Source organism: Helicoverpa zea, chromosome 13 (genome assembly GCF_022581195.2).
Source record: "Helicoverpa zea isolate HzStark_Cry1AcR chromosome 13, ilHelZeax1.1, whole genome shotgun sequence".
NCBI lineage: Eukaryota > Metazoa > Arthropoda > Insecta > Lepidoptera > Noctuidae > Helicoverpa > Helicoverpa zea.
The window spans coordinates 2,649,313-2,676,528 of record NC_061464.1 but is presented as its reverse complement, the minus strand read 5'-3'; the positions used below and the strand labels follow the sequence as shown (position 1 = coordinate 2,676,528).

At 41.6% G+C, this 27,216-nt stretch overlaps 1 protein-coding gene and 1 long non-coding RNA gene across 2 annotated transcripts; both read left to right on the top strand.

Annotated features, from left to right (window-relative positions):
• The first annotated feature begins 1,997 nt into the window (after positions 1-1,997).
• Positions 1,998-4,306, top strand: LOC124635621. Its single transcript, XR_006985041.1, has 2 exons — positions 1,998-3,777; positions 3,865-4,306. It is a non-coding gene; the product is annotated as an uncharacterized LOC124635621 (long non-coding RNA).
• Positions 4,307-12,722: 8,416 nt separating this feature from the next.
• Positions 12,723-16,082, top strand: LOC124636021. The gene is made up of 2 exons (XM_047171980.1): positions 12,723-13,311; positions 13,761-16,082. The coding sequence occupies exon 2, from the start codon at positions 13,770-13,772 to the stop codon at positions 16,080-16,082; it is 2,313 nt and encodes a 770-aa protein (XP_047027936.1). The 5' UTR covers positions 12,723-13,311; positions 13,761-13,769.
• The last annotated feature ends 11,134 nt before the right edge of the window (positions 16,083-27,216 follow it).

Genomic DNA, 27,216 nt, shown 5'->3' with positions numbered 1-27,216 from the left:
CCGTTAATCTCTGATTGTATTTCATATTTCATGTTTCTCTTTCTACCCACTTCTTGTTTTGTTTTATTTTTCTTATTGTGTATCTTTGTGGTGTCTTTTTGTTTGTCTGAATAAATGTTTTATCTATCTATCTATCTATCTATCTATCAAATTATAAAGCAATACAACGCCCATATGGGCGTTGTTGATTTAGCTGATATGCTAATGGCTCTCTATACAACTAAGCTAAAGAGGCACCGCTGGTACCTACCGTTGCACGGTATTTCGCCTAGAACATGCTAGGTGGACAAAATTCAAGTTTTCGTTTCCAGGGAATCTTAATTGCAACACAAACAACACCCCCAAACTCCAAATTCCGAGAAAAACTGATGAGTCATAAAGATAAGAAGTCAGGTAATGAGTTTAATGCAAGCGTTCCGGTCAATCAGTTGCAATTTAGCGACACTTTTGTGCACATCTCATTGTGGTTTATAGTGATATTGTGTAAGTTCAAAGTTTACACTTGTTAGTAAATGGGGATGTGATGGCAGTTCTGGGCACAGCACATACAAACAGAAATTTGAGAACAGTGAAGATACGGACGAATTTCTTTTCGTATTTTCTTTCGTTCCGCTTAAGTTATATGATGGGTCCAAAATTATTTGGCAAAATCCTCGACCTTCATCAACTATGTATTGTCGCCCAATCAGATTTATATTTGCTAAGGAAACGAACGACTTCACGTTAGCAGAGACAAATAGATTGTTGGAAGAAATTAATGCTCTTCTTCCAACACTTATCAACTTTGGTGATACTTAAATCTCTGTGAAACACGAACTTCTTCTGACAATGACAGACGGAAATGTATGTAACGCCTTAACGGAAACTCGTTCATCTCAAAAGTGTGTGTGTGAGGCTCAAGAAGCACGTAACAAAGATTACCGCAGATTTAGGGAGTACAACACCCGCAAGTGCTCACGTGTTGCTACGAATAGAGACTTGCTCTCCATGTTAATAATAACATCTGACCCCTTGATCAATAGCCTTCGTGAGATTACCCAAAAAAAAAAACGGAAAAAATATGTGCAGAGGTATTAAAGTTAATTGTAAGCCCGACCACAGTAGCATCAAGACCGGAAACGTCATCATATTGTCGCACATTGCCACAAAATGATGACGATTCACCAAAAGATTTTGATGATGATTCTGATGATTATGTTTAGGTTAAGTTAATTTGTATAGTAGGTTTATTTATTTAATGCAATTTTTTTGTTAGTTTATTATTTCTAAATATATTATTTTTGTTTTCATATATATATATTTTGTTTTTTATTATAAATCATACCAAAAATTATTAATAACACCTCAATATGACTACTTATATATAAAAGCATCGTTAAATATTATAAAATAATATTGTCCACCTAGCATGTTCTACGCGGTACACTGTGCGTTGGTATCACAGATGTTAGACATATGTATCACAAATAGTTGGATATTGGAGGTACCGGAGAAATATCGGTAGTGAAAAAATAATGAGTTTGCAGAAATTCAGGTACGACATTGCCAAAAACTTACTATTGCGCCTCAGAACCACCAAGAAACATACGGAAAATATGGGTCCAACCACATCAAAACTAATAAAGGCGCCGGTTGCTCCAAGACCAACAAAAGAAATTCGCAGTGACCAACTTGGCCAATTCCCAACTTTTGGGACAAAAGGCAGGTGAAACTAAGTATCAAAGGTCAAACAACTGTCATGTTCTAAGTGTGGAGTCAGGCTATGCTTGGTGCAAGATAAACTCCGAAAAGTGTGAGAAGCCTATGTCTTAAAGTCGGACGTGGAGTCTCTCAAATGGCTGTGCAATATCAGTCATTGAAACATAAAGTCCTCCAAAACTTACGCCACCCTGCAAACGTTTAAGGAAAATGAAGACCTTGCTAGTAGCTTGACTGAGATCAAACAAAAGCTAGAAGAGAACCTGTTCAAACAGAAACAGGAAAGCACTTCCTTTGCTGACATGGTGAAGGGTACAAGAACCCTTATACGGCCTCATCCAACTAGCTCAGACGCTATATATCCTAGAGACAATACCACGACCAGTGAAGAGACCAAAAATGTTTGTCCTGAAGAAATGTAATTGAAGGTACGTGGACTACAAAAAATAAGAAACGGTGGTGTAATACTAAGCACTGATGACCAAGGACGACATCCAAAAATTGAAGCAGACTGTCGAGCGTTGCCCCGGTATGAGGCCACTGCCAGGGATGGACACTATGGACAAGTATTTGCTCTTATACTCGTGGGATGTATATGGACAATAATATAAATAACCCAACCAAAAAAGACCAAGATAGGGAGTGGGATGCGGACTCGGACTGAGAGTCCGTATCCAGTGAGGGAACTGCGGGAGCCCCGCAGCAAGAAGGACCACAGGGTCGAGGCCTTCCTCAAGAGGAAGGCGGACGACTTGGGGTCTTCCTCCGGTGGTCGCGGAGCCTCGGCCAAAAAGGCCGATAGGAGACCCGTTCGCGAGAGGACCTCTGAGGTGCCTGGGGGCAACGGAGGATCAGCTCCGGGTTGGCTTTAGTATCGTTTGGCAGGCGGACGGCGCTAAAAGTGGTTAAATCTGGTAGAGGGTGGGTCCCCGATTATAACTCTACCCTTCTCGTTACAAGGTAATGGATATTTTTCGAGAAATTGACAAAAAATGTTTCTAATCTCAAATCAATAAATGTTATTCGGTGTAATGGAACGTTAAAATGGGCGATCGACAACTAAATGTGTTTTAGTATATTGTCTGTGGTGTACAAATCCGTGAAAAGGAACGCAAAAAAATGTCTCTGGTATTTGCGTTATGTGTCTTTTTCTTTCGTTCTCTCTGTGCTTCGTGGTGTGTTTTTGTGGAATTTTTTTTGACGACTTTGGCTTATACTCTAGACTTTGATTGATTGCTTGCGACTGACCTACGCTCGTGTACTGGACATCGGTTTTTCTGCCTCATCGACTGACTCTTGCTGTTGATTGGAACCATGGCGGAGTTTACATCAAGCCATTCTACGGCTGAGGGCGAAGCTCAGCAACCGACGACCCGTTCCATGATCGAGGACGAACCTCGGCCATCCACGAGTCGTTCCGTGGTTGACGACGAACCTCGGCCATCCACGAGCCGTTCCGTAGTTGATGACAAACCTCGGTCATCCACGAGCCGTTCCGTGCCAGAGGACGAACCGAGGCCATCTACAAGTTGTTCGGACAGTTCAGAGGACGAACCACCTTTCAAGCAAGGGTTAGTTGTGGCGGAAGTGCGTGCAATGTGGAACTTAGTCAAAGTCTATCAAAGGCTAGGCACTCGTGAGCAAGCTGTGGCATTTGCCGAGAAAGAGACATGATAAAAAAAGAAAGAATGTGTAACTATCACAAAAAAACGATGACGATTGAATACTCAACAAATAAAACGGTGGGCTTTTTTGTATGTAATAGAGAGCCATGCCGATCCAAATCTAAAGTGAGCCGAGGCAAAGGCACTTGCTTGGTTTGACAATATTAAAATAACGATGCCACAGGTATTTTACCTTATGTATGCCTATGCAAACAAATTTAGCTATGATCGCACTAAAGAAGACTACACAGAAGGAGAATACTGCCTCTCTAGCGCAACGATAAATGATTGGTTTAACTACTGCAGAGAGGCAGTTCTTAGCTACCAAAAAAATAGAGAAGCACTTGCCGGGAAGATTGGAGGTCCGAGCAAATTTGTACAAATTGACGAAAGGGGAAACGGAAATATAATAAAGGTATGACTAAACAAATTAACAATGACATTGAATTCTGTTCATGGCATAATTATGCAACCATACTAAATCTGTTTTTTTAACTTACAGGTCGTCGAATTGAAGGCCACTGGATCCTGGGAATGATCCAGGATGGGAGTGAAGATCTACGCCTGGAAGTCTGTCCAGACAATCTTCGCTCCACAGAAATTCTGGTGCCACTCCTACAAAAACATGTTGCTGAGGGCACAATGCGGGCCTATGATTGCCTGGGTGATCATGGATTCATCCACTATAAGGTGAATCACAGTCATCCAGATAACCCCTTTGTTGCTGAGGATGGGGCACATACGCAGCGGATTGAATCACAGTGGCGCTTTTTAAAACGTTTTTTTTTTTAGTAAAGACAATTATAATAATCGTTCAATTATTGGTGATTTGCTCTATGAATTTCTAAGGAGAAGAGAAGTAGAAAAGCAAAATGGTGATCCTTTTGAGGAATTAATAAATGTTGTGAATTATTCATTGAATAAATAAAAAATGTTAATATTTATTGTGGTTTCATTTTTGTAACAACCCCGAGACTGACGCGGTGTCCTGCGTGAGCGACGAACGCGACGCGACGCGACGCTGCGATCGCGACGAACGCGATCAACTCAACGGCATGCTCTACATGTGGCCTATGTGAGAGTCTGCGGCGAGACGCGACGTAACGCGCACTTGATTTGAGGGCGACCAGATGCGACACCACTATTCAGAAGCGTCGATCGCCGCAGTGCGTGAATAAAGATTGTTGTGGGACAAAAACATAAACATTATAGAAATCGTTTATTAGTACAAAGAACTTGAAAGAATGTTGCTGTCTGTACTTTAAATATGAACTTTCAAGCAAAATTGTACTGTACTTTTCCATGATTTGAGAAAAACCAAAAACACGTAGGACATTTGTCGCGTATAGCATCGCGTCGCATTACGTCGCGTCGTGTTGCGTCGCATCGCGTCGCGTTCGTCGCTCACGCAGGACACCGCGTTAGGGCACCCCCGACTCGGATAGGTTAGGTAACGAAGTTTTTATTGTTTTTTTTTTCTTTTAAACCACTCAGAAGTAGGAGCGCCCCTTAGCGGGGCTCCGTCGACTTCACTTAGAGGGACTTAGGGCACCCCCGACTCGGATAGGTTAGGTTACGAAGGGGGTGGCGGACTTCACGAAGACAGTAGAGTCCGCCTTCAGACAGGTGGCCCCTCAAAAAGAAGAAGGCCAGTCGCGATAGCGCGATTTAGGCCGCTACCGTCTCCATCACCGCTGCAGCGATGAGCAAACTTTGGCCTGACTCCCAAGAGCGAGCTGGCCAAGTAGGAGCAGGTGACTCGCCTCACGGCCAACTTAGGGTCTCTCCTGGAGGAGAATAGGTGTCTCCGGGCGGAGCTATAAAGGATGCGCGAGCAAGAGACGGAGGGCGGCCAGAAAGAAGGCCCAAAGGCAGCGGCGCAAGGAGCGAACTGTCGCGGCGCAACTACGCGCCCTTAAGACCGTGGCTCTGGGGCACACACTACACCCGGATGCGGTTAAGAGGGGCGTATCGTACCGCGACGTGCTCGCTATGGCAAAGGAGGCGGTGAACCAGCTGAGCTGGTATAAAACAGGTTAGTTAACTTGGTGGATTATGAAGGCACCTGAGAGCGCCAAACATTAGATTATATAATTTTTACGTTTAGTTTGTATACTGATTCTTTTTCACTTTTACAGACATAATTAAATACTGTACTGAATAAGTTTTTAAATTATTATAGCTGTAAAAAAACAAATATCCTTATACTCTTTCTGCAAGGATTGTCTTTTGACCCGACCAAAGAATTGCCGATTGTAGTACATCCAAATTACCTAGTGTTAATAATCAAAATTAAATAGAATATGTAGGAATAAGCGAGACGTGCTTATCCCTAATTTTTACGGGAATCGAACCCGCGCCTAGCGTACGGTGAAGCTACAAGCTATGCGATCTAGCAGCGAAGCGGCAGCAAGAAATGAAATCGATGAAGGCGAAATGAATAATATTATTAACAGAACAAACTAATGATTTAATGGAATTATACATAAGCACTAAGTATTAAATATAACATTGATTAAGCACAACAAAAGCGATTGCGAGAGGTACAGCGCGTAAGCTAGCTCGATGCGGACTGCCCGGTGGTCGCTCCGTCGTCGTTGCTCGCGCCGGTCTCCCAAGGCCATTCTCGGCTGCCTCCATACAAATGTCACGCGCTCGCTGCGTGCGCGCGGCACGTGTAAGCTAGCGGCCGTCGACCTCGCTCCGAACAAAGGATCTCCTGAGGTGGCGTGACTTTGAGGTGCGGTCACACTGTCATCAAGCGGAGCGATTCCGCTCGTGTTTTGAGGTGGGGTCCGAGCGTTCTGGACCGCCACATATTCCCCCCGGCCAGACCGTGACTACGGTCGATAGAAGTCAGGGAATTTCACTCGACGTCCACTTCTTGTCGTCTTCTCCGCGTCGCCAGCAGCCGGAGCGTTCGAGTTGGTAGTAGTGGTAGTGGTCGCTGGCCCAACGTCCCTAGTGTCTTCATGCATCACGTAGGCCGGTTTGAGACGATCAATGGAGACGTTGTTTGGTCTACCTTGTACATCAATGGTGAAGTACTTTGGGTGTCTTTGTATCACCCTGTAGGGTCCAGCGTAGGGTGGTTCCAGCGAACTCCTGACGTGGTCTCGTCGCAGGAACACATGAGAAGAGCTGTGCAGGTCTCGGGGCACATAGAATGGCGTAGCCGTCGTATGCCACGCAGTTGGTCGGGGAGCGAGTTTGACCATATGCTGGCGCAGCCGGTTGGCAAACTCGGTGACGTCAGCGGCAGCGTAGTCCTCTCTCGGTGACAGGAACTGGCCAGGAAGATGGAGTGTCTCCCCGTAGACGAGCTCGGCCGGCGTAGCTTGGATGTCGTCTTTCCAAGCGCTACGCATTCCGAGCAGTACCAGTGGCAGGGCCTCGGTCCACTGGGAAGTATCGTGGCACATGATAGCAGCCTTCAGCTGCCGATGAAGTCGCTCCACGATGCCGTTCGCCGCTGGATGATAGGCAGTGGTGCGAAGATGGTGCGCGCCAACCAAGACTGTGAGCGCCTTGAAGAGGTGGCTCTCGAACTGGCGACCACGGTCAGTGGTCACCCGTGCAGGACAACCGAACCTGGCTATCCAGCCAGACACCAGCGCGGCGGCGCAGCTCTCCGCCGTGATGTCCTTAAGCGGGTACGCCTCAGGCCATCGGGTGAACCTGTCGATGACGGTAAGGCAGTACCTGTAATCATTAGAAGATTTTAGGGGGCCGACGATATCGATATGGACGTGGGAAAAACGAGAGGAGGGGGTAAGGAAGGATGTAGGTGGGGATTTGGTGTGGCGTGCCACTTTGCACGCCTGGCATTTTACGCATTGCCTTGCCCATTCTCTACAATCCCTACGAATCCCTGGCCACACAAAGTGTTGCGTGACCAGTCGCACTGTAGCTGCTTTTCCCGGGTGATGAAGGTTGTGCAGTGAGGTGAAAGCCTGTTTACGTAGAGTCGGAGTAACATACGGGCGAGGGATCTGCATCGACACGTCGCAATACACTGGCAAGTAGTTGCTGCAGGTAGTGGCTAACTTCTCTAGCCTCAGTGACGAGCCGTGACGTAGTAGATTTTGCAGCTCTGGATCCTCGTCCTGAAGTTTTGCAAGATCCTCGAAATTAATGCCAGCTGCAGATATCCCTTCCACACGCGACAGCGCGTCTGCAACAACGTTCTCTGGCCCGGGTAAGTACCTTATGTCCGTCGTGAACTGTCCGATGAAGTCAAGGTACCGGAACTGTCTCGGTGAGCAGCTCTCCTTATTTGACTTGAAGGCAAAGGTGAGGGGCTTGTGATCCGTGAAGACAGCGAACGCTCTAGCCTCCACCATGTGCCGGAAGTATTTGATGGCCTCGTATACTGCTAGCAGCTCTCGGTCATACGGGCTGTACTTCCTCTGAGCACTGCTGAGCTTGTGAGAGTAGAAGGCTAGAGGTTCCCAGTTCTCACCTTTGCGTTGTTGAAGAACAGCTCCTATGGCAGTGTCGGATGCGTCGGTCACGATGGCTAGTTCTGCTGTAGCGTCAGGATGAGCCAGGAGAGTCGCTTGGGATAGCGAAGACTTGCAGTCGTCAACGGCCCTCAGCAGTTCCGGAGTCATATCTACCGGATGTGACCCTTTTACCTTGGGGCCAGCAAGGACAGCGTTCAAAGGTGCTTGAAGCTTAGCTGCGTTTGGGACGAATCGGCGATAAAAGTTTATCATACCCAAGAATCTGCGCAGCTCCTTAACCGTCTTGGGTATTGGGAATTCCTGGATTGCCTGCACCTTTGTCTCCAGGGGCCTAGTCCCTTCGGCTGACACTCGGTATCCTAAAAATGCAACCTCTGTTTGACCGACATTGCACTTAGCTGTGTTAATTACTATGCCGTACTGTCTTAACCGGTCAAATACTAGGCGTAAGTGCGTCTTGTGCTCTTCAGGAGACGCGGAAAATACTACAATGTCGTCGATGTAGCCATAGCAGAAGTCCAAGCCAAGTAACACCTCGTCTATGAACCTTTGGAAAGTCTGAGCCGCATTCCTCAAACCAAAGGTCATGAAGGGGAACTCAAACAAACCAAAGGGTGTCGTGATGGCGGTCTTCGGTATGTCGTCCGGGTTTATCGCCAGCTGGTTATAGGCCTTTACGAGGTCTATCGTAGAGAATACGGTACAGCCTGCGAGCTGGTGAGAGAAGTCGTGAATGTGGCGGACGGGGTACCTGTCAGGTATTGTTCGCGCGTTCAGTGCCCTGTAGTCGCCACATGGTCTCCAACCGTCGTCTTTCTTCTTCACCAAGTGCAGCGGTGCGGACCACGCACTCTCCGAAGGTCGTGCTACACCACTGGCGAGCATTTCCTCGAATTCCTTCTTCGCTGCCTGCAGCCGAGCAGGGTCTAGACGTCGAGGCTTGCATGCTACCGGGGGTCCTGGCGTCGTCCTGATGTAGTGCACCGTGTTGTGCTTGCCGGGTAGCTGTCTGCCTGGTGGGCGGGTAATCTCTGGGTACTCACGTAAAATTTGGTGATACTCGCTGTCACCAACCACAGCCTTCACAGACGCGATGTCCCCGGAGTTGCCATTCGTAGCAGGAACAGATAAAGTCGTGGTATTGTCAATCAGACGTTGGTTCCTACAATCCACCAGCAGGTCATAGAAGTTGAGGAAGTCCACACCGATAATGGCTCTCGATACATCTGCGATGGTGAAGGTCCAGCGGTAGCTCCTTCTGAGGCCTAGATTCAGCGTGAGGTGTAAGGCACCGTACGTGTGGATCACGGTGTTATTGGCAGCTACCAGATCATACCTCGATCGAATGCAGGGCGTCTTCACAGCAGACCGGGGGAAAACGCATAAGTCTGACCCAGTGTCTACGAGGAACTGCGTTTTCGATATCCGGTCGGTGACGAACAGACGGCCTGAAGAGATGGGACAGTCGTTGGCCGCTACTTGCGACTGCCCTTGCAGTTTCCCGCCGAAAAGTCACAAGGGTTCCTGCATTTCCGAGCCTTCACTCCGTAATTAAAATGGTAGAAGCAGTGCGGATGATTATCGGGTGGCTGCTTCAGTCTAGAGCTAGATCGGTCATACCTTCGACGGCTCCCGCCGGATCGTGAGCGCGAGCGATGCCTCCCTCTGCTGCTCAGTTGCGACTTGAGCGCGGCAACCTGCCTTGTCAGCTCGCTTACTTGAGCCGCCAGGTCCGTAGAAGCAGCACTTGCGGAAGAGGAGGTGCTCGCGACTTGCGGTGTCATCGGTGCTATCTCGTGCACACGGTCTGCGATTTCCGCTAACTTCTCCACCTGTAATTCAGAAATTTGCGACGCGATGACAGTCTGAATATTCTGGGGCAACCGACTAGTCCAGACACTTTTCACAAAATCGGAGCCACCTGAAGGGCCTGCGAGACCCTGCAGGTGTCGCAAGAACTGAGAAGGTCTGCGATCACCTAGCTCCTCGTGAAGTAGGAGTTGCTGGATCCGCTTTTCCTGAGACGCAGACAGCCTACTGATAAGTGCGGATTTAAGCTTCTCAAATTTATTCGTCTCCGGAGGGTTGGTGATTATATCTTTAACTTGCTTGGCGTATTGAGTCTCAAGCTGAGTGGCCACATAATAAAATTTGGTCGAGTCGCTAGTTATTCTAGACAGAATAAATTGGCCTTCAAGCTGCGCGAACCATAATGCTGGTTCCTCCGGAGTAAATGCCGGACAGCGCAATGGCATTCCAACCTTCGCTACCTCTCCAGAGATAACGGGATCGTCCTTACTATCGGCAAAACCGTCTGACTCTGCCATGTTGAAAAAAAATTAAATCGCTCACCGCTTATGAGTTGTGGGACCACACCCCTATATTATCCGCTTGATTGTTTACTAGGTTAGCGTTAGGTCCGCTCGTTGTCCTCAGGATACTCCGCCGCTCTGGATGCACCGACGTTCTGGAACCGGGATGTTCCGATGTTCGGGAACCTGGATGCACCTCTGGATATCCTGGATCTTCCGGGAGTCTTCCGTAACACGACGTCGCGACGCGGGTGACGATCACGTCGGGGTCACCAATGTAGGAATAAGCGAGACGTGCTTATCCCTAATTTTTACGGGAATCGAACCCGCGCCTAGCGTACGGTGAAGCTACAAGCTATGCGATCTAGCAGCGAAGCGGCAGCAAGAAATGAAATCGATGAAGGCGAAATGAATAATATTATTAACAGAACAAACTAATGATTTAATGGAATTATACATAAGCACTAAGTATTAAATATAACATTGATTAAGCACAACAAAAGCGATTGCGAGAGGTACAGCGCGTAAGCTAGCTCGATGCGGACTGCCCGGTGGTCGCTCCGTCGTCGTTGCTCGCGCCGGTCTCCCAAGGCCATTCTCGGCTGCCTCCATACAAATGTCACGCGCTCGCTGCGTGCGCGCGGCACGTGTAAGCTAGCGGCCGTCGACCTCGCTCCGAACAAAGGATCTCCTGAGGTGGCGTGACTTTGAGGTGCGGTCACACTGTCATCAAGCGGAGCGATTCCGCTCGTGTTTTGAGGTGGGGTCCGAGCGTTCTGGACCGCCACAAATATAAGCATTATAATAAATATGTACAATAAATAAATTTGTCATAGTGACCTAGTTTTTAATTACTATAGCAATTTATTGTTAATTCGCTGTAAATAATAAGCACTTTTTACGCCTGAGACACAGGTTTTTACCTAGTGCAGGCAAATCATACATCAGTACTTATGTAGAATTAAGCAAAAGTATTGTACAAAATATATAAAATAGTTGTACAAAGTGAAATAATAAACGATTTATTTATTTATGTGACAATTGTTGTAACAAGAACATTCAAAGACCATTTTCCTTCAATCCTCACATTCAAGAAGTTCATATGAATCACAGTCTTTGCCAACTCAGTTCATTCCTTCAACCTCTTGTGGACTAAAGGACCAGGATCAAACAGAAGAAAATCAAAATTTAACTAAAAAATATGAGCATTCAAAAAGATGAATATCAAGTGTTCAAAAACTGATGATTGTAGATACTGTAGGGACACTCACGTCCACACTTATGTAAATGCCTGGCTATGCGCGTGGGGCGTTGTGTCTGATTTCATCTGATGCCGCTCGATCCTGTGAGAGTGCTGAGGCTCCAGAAGCCCGATTACAGAGCGATCGTGAGCGTCACATTGAATCTCGCGCTTCAGAGCACACGCAGCGTGAAACGAGGTTGAGTTCGCAGCGGGGCCGTACTGCTGCCGCTCGATCTTGCGAGAGTATTGAAGCGCGTGAAGCTAGACTGGAATGTGACCGGGAACGCCACGCTGACTCTCGCGCATCCGAAACGTATACGCAGAGAGAGGCGAGGTTAGGTTCACAGCGGAGTTACGCTTCTTTTTCTCGGTCAATCGAAGATCACAAAAAGCAGGAGACCCGCTTAAGAAGAGATCGCTCTCAGCATGCACTGTCACGTTCGTTGGAGACAAATGAGCAGCGAGAAGACCGTCGTGCTGCTGCTCGGCAGCGGTACTACGAAACCCGTGGCGAAACGTCTGCTCATCTATCCCAAGACCTAGACAGAATTCAAGAGTTTCGGGGAACTTGGTCGGACGAACAGCGTGCCGCACAAGTCGAACAAGAGCGCCTGCGTCGTAATGTAACGCAACTTCCATCATCTGATGACGAATCCACAGTTTACGATATCGAACAACAACCGTGGCAAAATAAAGAGGGAAGTGGATTTATGTACAATGTTGCGATAAACTACGCCGCCCATGGACATATTGGCGCCTTAGACGTAGTGTGTGCTCACTGCCAAGCCTGCAAATGGAAAGGGGAGCCTAATGATATGTGTTGTGCATCTGGCAAGGTACGCTTGGAGTCCATGCAAGACCCACCAGACCTGTTAAGAGTCCTACTGAATGGCGAGCATGCCAAGTCGAGCCATTTTTTGAAAAACATTCCTGCTTATAACAGCGCTTTCCAAATTACTTCTTAAAATAGAAACTGAAATAAGTCAGGAGAATGTGCTCAAAAAGACTCTCATTTTGCTGGACGAGGCTTCCAGCATCGTAACTGCAGTGGTGACTGCAATTCAACACGTTGTGAATGCACCAAATGTCACAAAAGCTTATCTCGCAAGAATAAATAGTTTAATTCGATATATCTGTTGATTATTCTCATGTCACTATTTTTCTTAAGTGATATTGTTATTAGCAAGTTGAAGTGGCAATGGGCAGGCCATATTGCTCGCAGAGCAGATGGCAGATGGGGCCGAAAAGTGCTGGAGTGGAGACCACGGACTAGCAAACGCAGCGTAGGACGTCCACCAACGAGGTGGACAGACGACCTTATAAGGGTCATAAACAGAACATTAAAATTATGTGTGCGTTGACTCAAACTTAACTAAAACAATGTAAATCAACCATATTTATACTTACAGTTATTTAATATGAGTGTACACCATTAATTTACCAGGTAATTTTTACATTTTAATTATTAGTTTTAAAAATATTAAAATATAAACATCCTTTTTGTACCCCTCCGTGGACCGTTTCCAAACGCGGTTTCAAACTTCATGATCAAAATTAAAATGTAATAATTTACAAATACTAATACATCACCTCTTTTAACCGTTATTAATATAATCAAAATCCATTTTTCCACTGTTATACAATATTTAAATAAAATTTCTTCAAATTATGATACATGAACAATTTGTTATTAGGTCCGCGACTCTTTCCGTGGTCATAATATATACAATGTTTGAATTCTCAATATTTGGAACGCAGCCTAAATTGTTTATTTGAACTGGTAACATTTCAATCGCTGTCAGTTTAAGATACCTTGGTTTCGGTCTGCATGCGCTCCGTCAATTAAAAAACAAAAATTGCTTAAATCAAAGATTATTTCAGTATAATATAAAAGATCATTGCGACTTTTCTGTGACTTCGATACCACGGTAAGTGTTTTATCAAATATTATGGAAATCTATTAACATCAATTGTTATGGGACGCCATTTTTACAAGCATTGCTTTTTAAATTCTAACCTAAAATTTTGACGTGTTTTTACGCTTGATTTGATTGATTTTCTCATCCGTGGACAAACTTTTCCGTAGACAGTCACTTCTGTGGACGTAGACTTTTCTGTGGACATTGACACGGAAAAGACTGTGTCCACAGAAGTGACATCTATTAAGACTAAAACTTGCTTTTTGCAAACAAATTATGTGTTGAACAGCTAGAGCATTTGTTTTTGTTACTTTGCATAGGATATTATGCCATGTATAATATATTTATTGTCATGTTTATTATGGGACTTTTTTACCAATATTGTGTTGCATTTACGTGTTATGTCTTTTTTAATGCTTGGCTTGGTGTGGGTACATGGTTCATTGTCATTGTTTCAGTAAATTAAAATGCCTAGAAAAAATACACTAAAGAATCTTACTGATGAAGAAAAAAAGATGAGACGGCGTGAACAAAAAAAATTAAGTATGCGTCGAGCTCGGGCTAAGTTAACTGAAGCTGCTGTTGAAGAGATACGCAAACAAGATAGAGAAAGATACCATAAGAAAAAGGATAGAGGAGATATTAAAACAATTGATCAGTTTACACCGAGGCAACAGCGGCAAATAAGAAAAATGTGGCGCGAAAAATCGAAGAAACGGCGACAATTATTAAAGATGCGAAAAGCTACTGAATCACTTATACAAGAAAATACTCCACCGGCAAGTCCGTCTTCCTCACTCTCGCGAGTTGAATCTGGACGTGCAGTAGCTGCCCGAAATAAAAGAGCAAGAAAAGCTGAAAATGAGGCTTTAAAGAAAAAGGTGTTTCAGATGGGGAAGGTAATTAAAAAGTATAGAATGAGAATACGAAGACTAGAAGAAAGAAAACAGAAAGCATCGAAGTCGAGTTCTAGAAATAAAGTCTTGAAAACGGATATAAGAAAAGCTGTGCATGATTTTTTAATAAATGACGAATATAGTAGATTAACTGCAGGTAAAAATGAAACAATAACTAGGAAAAAAAGCAAAAGGCAAATTCGTTTACTAAATGACACACTTTTAAACTTACACATAATATTTAAACTCAAAACAGGATTTAATATTTCATATCAGACTTTTAGGAGATATAGACCTTTTTGGGTTCTGTTTCCAAAAGCAGCTTCAAGAAACACGTGTCTCTGTACGTTACACGAAAATAATGATCACATAATTCGATCACTTCAAAAATCGAAAGTTGTTTCTTACGGATCTGCATCCGATGCCGCTAAGGCATTGTGTTGTAATAATACACTGACTCCTAAATGTTTAGAGAGAGAGTGTCAGAGCTGTCTTTATAAGAAAATTGATTTTAATAACTTTGCCGAAAACGATTATATAACTTATGATAGATGGGTTACAAAAGACGTGGATGTAGTTATCAAAGGTGTACAGAAAAAGTGCAAGAAATGTGTTAAAGAAACTGTTAAAACTACGATAGGTGCGCTAGTGAAGTTATTACATTTAAATTTACCAGTATTCATGCAACATGTAGCTAATATGATTCATCAAATGAGATCAATACAAACATTTAAACAACAATTAACGTCTACCAAAGGCTTGTTGCATGTAGACTTTTCCGAAAACTATAATTGTAAGTATAGTGCTGAGGTTCAGTCGGCTCATTTTGGTGGCTCGAAGCCTCAATTGTCTCTTCATACTTGCGTTTATTATAGCGCGGCAGAATTTCCGAATAATGGTTTCCAAACTACATCCATGTGTTCTATTTCAAAAAATTTACGCCATGATCCTGTTATGATCTGTGCCCACCTTAAACCAATTCTACAGCGAATTAAAGAACTCAGTCCAAATTTAACAGAACTACATATTTTGAGTGACGGCCCAACGACCCAATACCGAAACAAAACTATGTTTCTTTTAATTGTTAAATTCATTAGTCGAGAATTAAATGACGTGACCGATATTGTTTGGCACTATAGCGAAAAGGGGCATGGCAAAGGTGCTCCAGACGGAGTAGGTGGCTGCATAAAAAGGCTGTGCGACAGTTCGGTTGCGATGGGCAAAGATGTGTCTGACTATGACTCACTTATGTTATGTCTAAAAGAGAACTGTAAAGGAATTGAGATCTACGGAATTGGGGATCCAAATATTGAAGACATTCAAGAAATAGTAGATAAAAATGCGATGAAAGCTTATAAAGGGACATTTAAGATACATCAACTTTCTTGGAATCAAAATGATCCAAATATTTTACATGCCCGAAGGCTTATTTGTCTGTCTTGTGCATCTAATGCTGTTTGCCCGCATTTTGAAATTGGCCAGATAAAGGTTCCGTCCAATAATACACAAACGCATAGTCCCTTGAGTATGGCTGACGCAAGGAACGTTTCTCCGAGAAGTGAAGACACGGCTAATGCTTCTACAATAACTTATAGGTCAGATCAGATTACACCTGATGGAGGTACTTCTCATAATGTCCCATCACGTCCCTGTAAAAGATTTGGTTTCCTGCCAGACTCTGATGATTCAGACGTGTCTTTACCTCTGCAGGATGAGAGATCCAAGTTCCTTTCAGACTCTGATGACTCTGATGTTATTTTTACACCTCGCTATCGTCATCCATTGCCCACAGACAGCAGCAGCGAAGGCGACTTCATTGTACGACCTAAGCAGTCTCAAAAACCTTTTGTCGATCCCTACACTGATAGTGGCGATGACGAATAAAACAATATGATATGTCTCATTATGTTTATTTCTATATTATTTTACGTTCAGTTTGGTTGACATTATGTTTGATTTAAGTCAACCGAAAATAAATCCCTTCTGTGGACATAAATTCATTATTTTTTCAAAACGAGAGGATTGTTTATTTTATGACATTTTTTATGTGAAGATGATTAATACAGCCAGATTGTTGTAATTTTAATAAAACTCTTTTATTTAGTTTAGAATTATTTAGACAAATTACAACTTTTGTCTTTTCTGTTGATTGTGAAGTCTTTTCTGTGGACAGTTATAAATTAAAATATTGAAAAACTAATTAAAATCAAAGCTTTGATCTCTGAGAATATTTTTATTATAATTATTTTATGTTTCTCAAAATAAATGCTGATTCGAACCAAACAAAATACGACTTTGATTTTATTTTTATTTTTGAAACCCAAGTTTGTTTATGACCCATAAGGGTCGCCGGAAGACGCTGGATGCAGGTCGCTTCCAACAGGTATCTGTGGAGATCAAAGGGGGAGGCCTATGTTCAGCAGTGGACGTCCTATGGCTGAGATGATGATGATGATGATGATGATATTGTTATCAAAGTACGTAGAAACTAATTGTGTTATTACATTTCTAACAGTAAATTTTTTAACTACTATGTTCAATAGCATATTTTTTGTTACCTTTTTAAGAAAAAATTGTTAGTTTGATTTCATTTAATAAGAAAAACACAACAATTCACCTATTTTATTACTTTTCCCAAGATAGGGTGGGCATTATTCATAATGGCCCGGAAAATTGATTAACCATGCTGTTTTAATCATATTGCCCAATTGAGTAGGGAACCGGCCATTATTAATAGTGCCCAGACTTATCAAATTTTCCGTAACATATGTATACACATGTTTAAGGCAAATAAATGATTCTATTCTATTCTATCGTATGGGTTAGTTTCCAAAATTTATAGCGCAGGTGAATTACTCATGAATACAAAATAAAGAAATCTTTGCTGTTTTATAGCGTCCACGTGGACGAAGTTGCGGGCAGCAGCTAGTTATAGAATACACTTTAGAGGACATTGGTGGCGAATTTACTACGATGTTGAATGTAGATGATCAAATTTTAACTACGACTGATACAATACAAAAGTCTGGCAGATTAGAACCTGCTGTTCAAACGTCCTTGGCAAACGAGTCTACATTGATTAAGCCATCAGATTTAGAATTCAATGATGGCTCTTTTCATTCAACAGATCTGCCAACAGCCGAAGATTTTGCAACCGAAAAAGATATTCGCCCGACAACGCAGATAGTTCGTCGTCTGATAGCTCTTGGAGTGATGTAGAAAATACAGTACCAGAGATGCAGCAACATGTCCGTAATTTAAGTGACACAGAAGCATTTTATGGCGATATGTCTGTTGGCAGAAGAAGGAGAAAGAAAGCTGAACCTGGACAGTGGAAGAAGAACCTCAAAGAATTTAGCATTAACAAAACAACAAAATACTCCGGATGGAAGGTAGGGGAGACTGGGTCACAGTGAATCGCGGGTCACAGTGGATAATGTACAATAACATGGTATGTGTTGCAATCACGCACACAAACAAACCTTTATTTGCCGCTCGTCTATACCTGTTTGCGTCGCACTAGTCGCCGGCGCGCTATCGAAGCGGGAGCACGCGCTGCCTCACTCCGGACCCTACGTAAGTATTCGATTCGAAAATCCGACGATTTCAAATAGTTTTTAGTTTATTTAAAAAAAATGTTGTTAACGTGCTACTTTAGGTGTACAGTACATATTTCGTTTGTTATATATTTAGTTAGTTGCATGTAAGTGAATTTATTTTGGGAAATAATAAGTGTAGCCACAAAATTATTTATTGGACACATGATTAAACTTCTAATTTTATAACTAAGCAACGGAAAAACAACATAGCCTCTAATAAACTAATTCGTCTTTTTTACAACGCCAACTACTAGAAAGCTTCAATAAAAGATCATCAATTATTGTAACTTGTCCTTCTTATTTATACATTGTCATCTAATTTACTAACTCGGCCTCATTTTTTCCAAAAACCTCATTTTTTTTTGATGGTAGAATTTAATTTGGATTCATTTTATTTAGCATATTGCCATTTATAACCTTCAATTTAAAAAACATTGTACTAAAAATAGGCTAGTTTCCTAAAAAATAATAATTAGTCCGTCTTGTAGATTGTCCAAAATTAAGCGATACGTATTTTTTCTTTTTTAAATTGGATCAGAACTTGTTAAGATATAGCGTGTTAAAGTTGAGTGTGACGTCACAAGTTGCTACAATTTTCAGGACACTGTGACGTAAAAGGCCCCCACTCCTAATTTTTGAAGTGTATTATCTTTGTCATTTTATGTTTAATTAAAAAAAGAAAAAATACGTATCCAATATTTTTTGATTATCTAAAAAGCGGACTAAATATTATTTCATTATTTCGACCCTGGACACTACCCTATTCAAGTTAGTGACGAAAACGAATCGCTGCAAAACCGACTCCACGTAGTCTTGTCTGCCCTACCCCTAGAGTGCAATTCAAAACCGCGTAGGCGCGGAGGGGCGAGGCGGCCTGCGAGCTGAGGCGCAGGTAGTTTCAGCGCTCGCCGCCGTGGCTGAGGCTGGCCGGCGGAGCCGGCCAGCAAGCCGAAGCTGCGGTGGTGAGCGTGAAAACCATCTGCGACGATAAGCTCGCATGGGACCGCCGGAGCCCCGCAGCGCCAGAGCCGTGACAGAAGCCATGCTTGCTGCATGTTGCATGCTTACTTCCATGCTGGGTCAATTAATATGGGATGTGTTATATTTTAAACAAAAAAACTCAGTAGGTACGAGTTAAAAAATTAGAAGGTAAATAAATATTTTTATGATGTCATTTAATAGTATTTAAGAAGTCTACTGTTAGAATGCATGCTACAAATTTAGATGCAAAAAATAACCATCATGCTGAGTTGTATTTAGAGTGGAAGATAACTCGTGGCTAAGATAGTATTATTTAGATGTTCGACGCTTTATTAATTGTGGCTGACTAAGTAATTTAGAAGGCAACATATATTTTTGGGGGCGAATAATGATATTAAAAAGAAGCCTGTTTAATTAGCACCCATTTATTTTTTTATATACTTAGAAAAGAAGAGAAGAGACCTACAAAAAGTTTTTGGAATTTTCGTTAGCGATATTTAATAACATGAACAAGCTGATGCAGTCAGAGCGGCCACAAATCCATAAAATGCATGAAAACATGGTGACTGTTTTTAAAACTATTAGAATGTTATATGGATGACGAATATGTTTCGCGAACTGAAGTTATTCGGATTCGGATTAATTCAGATTGACAATACACGTCATTAAAAATCATTAAATAACCTTTACCTAGGAGCAAAGGTTTACAGCCTCCATTGTCTCTACGAGTTCAAACGCTCTAGATTAAGAAGATATTGAAACATTCAAACTCAAATGCCTTGACTTTTTTGTTGAAGGGGCAAAACTGGTAAAAAAAAGGTCCGATTTCACCAATGATGTAATTAAACAAATGCAATTTCTTGACCCACAAGTTGTCAAGTCTCTAGAGTTGATTCATTGGTCACTTTGGCAGTAAAGTTTCCAAATGTGATCTAAGTTGATGAACTGCAAGAACTAGACACAGAGTGGCGGTTTTTGCGAAATAATAAAAACCTAACGCTTGATGATTCAGAAGACCTCGACACCTTCTGGTGTAAATTCATTGCAGCCCGGGATCCTGCTAACTACAGCAATCAAATTATACCCAACGCTGTAAAGAACAATGTCAGGTTTCGGCCCACCCAATCAACTTTTAAAACTAAATTCTCACGGACACAAAGTTCTTTACTACAACAATTTAAATATAAAATACTAACTTCTTATAAAATATTTAATTGTTATCTAGAACTTTTCCAAAAAAAAATATCATTTCAATAAGTAATTATTTTGTTTATCGAGTTCAGGTTTTTCGTTTTAATAATTTGGAATAATTTGGTTTTGAGAAGTTCAATGCAAAAGTGGAAAACATAGAAAAGCTTCTGACATTAAACTACACAAAAAACTGTAAGAATTTTCACTGTACATGAAATATTTGTATTGAGCCTAAGTTACTATGGACGTCTGACATTGTTCTTTGTGTCTGCAATCCTAAGTCCACCTCATTCTAGTACTGCCGTAGAGAGGATCTTCTCGTCTATAAATTTAATAAAGACAAAACAACGCAATATACTTAATACAGATACTATTAGCCATATACCATATATTTCGCATATTGGCATATTGCGAATAATTGCCCACCGTGGGAGAGACTAACTTAAGAGATGAAGATGTAGAAATCAACTCAAGATCTAACAGAAGAATTGTCGTCGTCACTCTTCGAATTACCGCCGCCTCCACCATCGGTTTTACCAGTGTCATCAACCCCCACCTCCCCGCCACAGCAATCGCCAACTCCACAATCAACAGGACTTCAGGTACAGACTAATGCTACCATCTCAAGAGAAAATGAAACACAAAACCCTTCTCGAAAGCGATTGAAAACCACTGAAATCCGTGCTGAGTATTTAGAAATAGAGAGAAAAAAATTGAAGTTATTAGAAGCTGACTTAGCAGTTGGTAAATAAAAAGACATTCCCAGGTCAGATGACTATCACTTTTTGATGAGTCTATTACCAGAAATGGAGAAGCTTAACGTTTTACACAAAATGAGACTGAGAAACAAATTCACTCAAGCTTTGATGGACGAAATTAGTCTCAATCAATATCCAGGCTATCAGGGCTATTACACTCAACCTTCTGACTCTGCCTTCTGACTACGGCATAAATTCCAATATTGATCGAGGACTTTATTTCCTTAATCGAAGGTCGACCTATATTATGGGATAAATCATTGGACCAGTATAAAAATAAAATTGCCACCCAAAATGCTTGGAAAGAAATGGTATTGCTTATGTATTATTATGGATTTTGAGACATGGGATGAAAAGAAAAGACAAGAATATGCCCAACTAAAATTAAGCGCTAATATAAGAGTTATAACAGATACACATATAAAGAAGCTTAACAAATCCTAAGGTCATCAATAAGTGCCATCACATGGGAGTTATAGCGAGCTATAAGTCAATTATACCCCTGGAATGGGCACAAGTTCTTATGGCCTTACGTTCCACAAAGTAGCGCTAACGGAGACTTAAAGCGCTGTAAGAGTAATATTTAAGTGACTAGTGACTCCTCAAGCAGTATGGTAGAGCTACATGCTGCTTACTGACCCTTTGACCGCTATAAAGGGAGCAAATGTATGAATATAAACTCAGTAAGGGGCACAGTAGATCTATGATGTATCTTACTTACTGTTTGAGCGGTGAGAGGGTGGCAATAAGATAAATTGTAACACCTTGAGTTGCAGTATAGATCTACATTAGGAAATTTTAGCGTCTAAGGATATAATTTTTTACTTTTTTTCATAGCCGGCTAATGCGGTATGTTTTTTTTATAACGTTGTTAAATGAATTCTGAATGATATATCAAAAAACCATACATTGTGTTTACGAAAATAAATGGCGGTTTTAAGTGTTATTATTTTAAATCGTTGTTAGTGGAAGCTCAAGCGGAATTTTCATTGCGAAGGTAAGTGAAAATGCTGGGGAAGCGCGGCTGGCAACACCGCGGTGCCCGCCGCGCAACACGCGCGCGAGCCACAATCACAAGAAAATTGTGATTTAAAGAAAATATTAGACAATATAAATCTCGTACTGGAAAACCACGACAAAAAGATGGATACAATATTGGAAAAAAAAATATATGCACAAGATGACGTGCATTTCTGTCCAAGTTGATAATATGCAATTACAACTCGGTAATTTTAATGAAGAGGATGTTGTTCCCTTGGGAGCATGAATTAGAAGTTGGGAGGTTTATATTGGCGAAATTTTACTCACATCGAGGAAAGAAAGTTTACAAATATGTTTGTCGTATTATCAGCCTAGATCTCTTAGTAGTCGACGGTTTTAAATCGATGGGAAATAAAAAAAACTTTAGATTGGTACGCGATGATATATCAGAAATTGAGGAGACTGATATTTTAAGCTATCTGCTGAAGCCCAAAAGTTTTTGTGATAAAAATAATATTGAATGCGTTCAATTTTATTTTGATATTAATATTTTTTAACTACCTTAGATTTATGTGCATCATGTTAAAGACGTTAATGCTACATTATATTGAACACTTTTTATAATTGATAAATGCCATTGTTGATTGATCTCATTTTGCCTATTTTAATAATTAATAAGCTTTAAAAAAAATATTTTTAATAAAAAACCGTATCTTACTAACCCTACAGACAATTGTAATTAGTATAAGACTTTGATTTTTTAATCTGTTAAATGACTAACCTCCCCACTCAGAGTCATTTAATGATTACTTAAGTCACTCCTTAGTGACGGAATGTCATACAAATCCTTCACTAAGGAATGGCTTAAGTAACCATTAACGGCCAGTTTCTTCATCAACAGCTAAAATTATCAGTAAAAGTATTATCTTTTACTTGACATTTACTGATATTTTAACAAATTTGTTTCTTCATCCAAGCAACAGCTAAAGTAAAAGTCAATAGAGTTACCACAACACAAACGCCATAATTATCCAAAAAAACGTGGGTAGTTTTTTTTCCATGACAATACCGCAATGTCCGCTGTCAAGTAGTGCCAAAAGTCAAAAGTCAAACGTTATTTAAATCTAGGTTAAAATGGTGTCAAGATAATGAGAACCAAATAAGAATGGATATTCTAGCTTTACATCATTCTAAAAATGATTTTCGTGGTTTCTGGAAATACACTAACAAACTTAAGGTTAGGCCGCCAATACCTGTGAGCGTCGGCGGTGTGAGTGAACCAGAACACATAGCTAACCATTTTAAGGAAAGGTTCTTTGTTTCCTCGCCATTAGGACCATCAAGGTCGGTGCTCGATGTTGAGCCCAGCATGAAAATTGGAGTAACATTTAAGTCTAAAGATGTTGAAAGGACAATAAGATGTATGTCGCGAGGTAAGTCTCCGGGTCATGATGGGCTCAGCATCGAGCACTTGCGATATGCAGGCGCTCACATGTCTAGAGTCCTCTCAATGTTATATAATATATGTGTAGGACATAGTTATTTACCGAGTGATATGATGCGAACAGTAGTAGTTCCGATTATGAAAAATAAGACTGGAGATCTAGCAGATAAGGATAACTACAGGCCCATCTCCTTAGCCACTGTAATCTCGAAGGTATTGGACAGCATGCTTAATACTCAGTTAAATAAATATTTGTCTGTTTGACATCTGTTTACGCATGTTTTCTCGACCTATCCAGGGCATTTGATTTGGTTTCCTACGACTACTTGTGGAAAAAGTTGCAAAATATCAAAATGCCCACTGAAATAATTAACATCTTCAAGTATTGGTATGGGAACCAGATCAACAATGTTCGATGGGCTGGGGCTTTATCTCTTCCGTATAGGTTGGAGTGCGGGGTGAGACAAGGGAGGTTGAGTTCGCCTACGCTCTTCAACCTGTATGTGAACGAGCTGATTGGCGAGCTCAGCGGGACCAGGGTCGGTTGTTTCATAGACGGGGTTTGTGTTAATAATATCAGTTACACAGACGACATTGTTCTGCTGAGTGCGCCAATCTGTGGCCTGAGGAAACTTGTGTCTTTGTGTGAAGAGTACGCCAAATCCCATGGGTTGGTGTATAACTGTAAAAAGTCTGAGATCATGGTTTTTGAGACTAGGGGTAGGACACATGATAATATACCACCTCTAATACTCAACGGAACAGCATTGAGAAGAGTATTCATAAATTGAAGGCACATTTCAAGTAAAAACTTGTCATTCGGGTATAATATGTCTCCGACACCACAAAACAGTGGAGGTTAAGAGATGACCTGACGAAGAAGACGACAGAGAGACGAGGGAACTCCTCAACGGTATCTACTAAGTACCTCGTGTTCGAGCTTATTTTATTCGTTTTGATAAGATTTTTCTAGTAGATAGCCCAATAGCGCAGGCGTCTTGGTCTTCTAGATTTTAACCGAGAATTCGAATGTATTGCGGTAATTTCCTTTTTTCGGGAAATCAGTGACGATCACGGACAGTCACTCACGGGTTAGTTCTTATTAGAATCCAATGCTTTTACAATTTATTTTAAAATCACAGTAAGTAAAAAAATTACCCATTCCAACATTTTCCACTACTGGATAGACAACCACATCCTGAACTTTGAGATTGACAATATATGCAAGAAAATGTTTATATAAGAAAAGTCTTGTCAGATTAATTTCGCTGGACCCCTGGGACCGATTTCAAAAATATTTTTATTTGTGTTAAGTGTGAAGTGAGGATGCTGTTTCAACTACGCCCACTACTGGTCAAATGCCTAAGATTTATTAAAGTGACTATCTATGGAGAACATTTGAACCGGTTTTCCTCGGGACCCCTGGGAGCGATTTCAAAAATATTTGGGTTTCGTATTAAGAGTGAAGTAAATAACATATCTTGACCACTCCCAGTGCTCGGCAAATTCTTAAGACTTTGTAAAGTGACAATCTATGGAAAACATTTGAACCCGTTTTCCTCGGGACCCCTGGGAGCGATTTCAAAAATATTTGGGTTTCGTGTTAAGAGTGAAGTAAATAACCTATTTTGACCACTCCCAGTGCTGGGCAAATGCCTAAGACTTTGTAAAGTGACTATCTATGGAGAACATTTGAACCGGTTTTCCTCGGGACCCCTGGGAGCGATTTCAAAAATATTTGGGTTTCGAATTAAGAGTGAAGTAAATAACATATTTTGACCACTCCCAGTGCTGGGCAAATATGCCTAAGACTTTGTAAAGTGACTATCTATGGAGAACATTTGAACCGGTTTTCCTCAGGACCCCTGGGAGCGATTTCAAAAATATTTGGGTTTCGAATTAAGAGTAAAGTAAATAACATATTTTGACCACTCCCAGTGCTGGGCAAATGCCTAAGACTTTGTAAAGTGACTATCTATGGAAAATATTTGAACCCGTTTTCCTCGGGACCCCAGGGTGCGATTCCAAAAATATTTTAATTTCGTGTTAAAAGTGAAGTAAACAACCTATTTCAACCACTCCCACTGCTGGGCAAATGGCTCAGGCTTTGTAAAGTGACTACTCATGTGGAATATAAGAACCGGTTTTCCTCGGGACTCCAGGGAGCGATTTCAATTTTTTTTTGCATTACGTGTTCAGAGTGCACTAAGGAACCCCCTAGAACTACTCCCACTGCTGGGCAAACCCTGGAGTCCAGACCCTGGTATTGTCCTTTAAATATCTTGGTCATGTGTTAACGCCTAGTCTCAAGGACGATGAAGACATTGAGCAAGAGCGGAGAGCGTTGTCAGTTCGAGCAAACATGATATCTCGCAGGTTTGCACGGTGCTCACTTAAGGTCAAGCTCAGTCTCTTTAGAGCTTACTGCACCAATTTCTACACATGTAGCCTGTGGGCAGGATATACGCAAAGAACATACAACGCTCTCCGCGTCCAGTATAATAATGCGTTTAGAGTACTGGTGGGGCTGCCTCGCTTTTGTAGCGCATCGGGGATGTTTGCAGATGCACAAATAGATTGTTTTTATGCAACAATGCGTAAGAGGTGCGCATCCCTGGTGAACAGAGTGCGGGCCAGCTCCAACAGTATTCTAAGCATGATAGCAAGCAGGCTTAACTGTGTGTACTTGGGTCGCTGCTGTGCCATTTCTCACGGGCTGTTATAGCATACACAGATCTAAGCCCAAAATGTAACTACTAACATAGGTGTATGTGTTACTAACAAGTTTTTGTGTGTGTTTTTTTTGTGTTTACTGGTATTTTTTGTATATTATGAGTCAAAGTTACTTGAAATAAATGTTATTATTATATTATTATTTTATAAGAACGCCAACGAACAAATGTTTATATCGCAATTGAATTCATAATACATTCAATAATTCATGGTACATTGTTATGGAGTTTTTCGGAGACAATGAAAATCTGGGCATGAATTTGACGCCCAGGTGTGTATTTTGTCTTTATTCATCTTCCGAGCCGTTTCTATGTTGGTGTCGACTTCCAGTCTAACCGGATTCAGCTGAGTACAAGTGTTTTATAAGGAGCTACTGCCTATCTGACCTCTTCAACCTGGTTACCGGGCAACTCAATACCTCTTCTGACTACCTCAACCGGGCAACCCAATACCTCTTCTGACTACCTGTAACGACTGCAAAGGATGTTCAATGACAGCCGGGATTACAGTTTATCGTGCCATCCGAAACACAGTCATTGGTTTTCAAGATATATCTACTTAGAAAGTACATACAAAATTAGAAAAGTTGCATTAACACTTGCCCGACCTAGAATTGAACCCACGCATTCATACTTGAGAGGTTGGTTCTATTCCCACCACGACTTCATATTTTGTCCTTATTATCCTTAATTGTATTGTTTACTTATTTACAGTGACCGATCTTCTAATTTCACTAGTAATGATATAGAACATTAAAAAAAACTCATAAATAAATATGCAAAAGTCATATTAAACAAAAAAACCAATGGCTTATCTATAAAACAAAAATACGAGACTTGGAAATTGATAGCGAAAGAATTTAACGCCTCGAGCAGCACTTACCGTAGCGTCAAACAATTAAGATGTAAGTGGGAATACCTTAAAAAACTGCAAGAAAAGAGGTTGGAAAAGTAAACCGCTTGCGTCGGCAGACTGGTGGAGGCCCACCACCGGCTCCGCTATCTAATACGAATGAATGGGTGGCTAGCATCCTTAAAGAGTCTGCTTCTAGTCTGGAGTCTCAGTATGATGGAAACTCCAGCAACATAATTGTTGAAAAAGCAACACCAGTTCTTGCAACAATCAATGTGGTTGAAGCACAGGATATCGCCACAATCAATGTGACGGATGAAAGTGCTGATGTGCATGATGCAGGAAAACCTTTTACGCCTAAAAGTTGTAAAAATAATTAAAAACATTTTAAATGCCACTCCACATCAAACGAGAATGCATTTTATGGAATTGGCTGAAAAGAAAAAGGAGTTGGTTGAGCTCAAAACGAAAAACCTTGA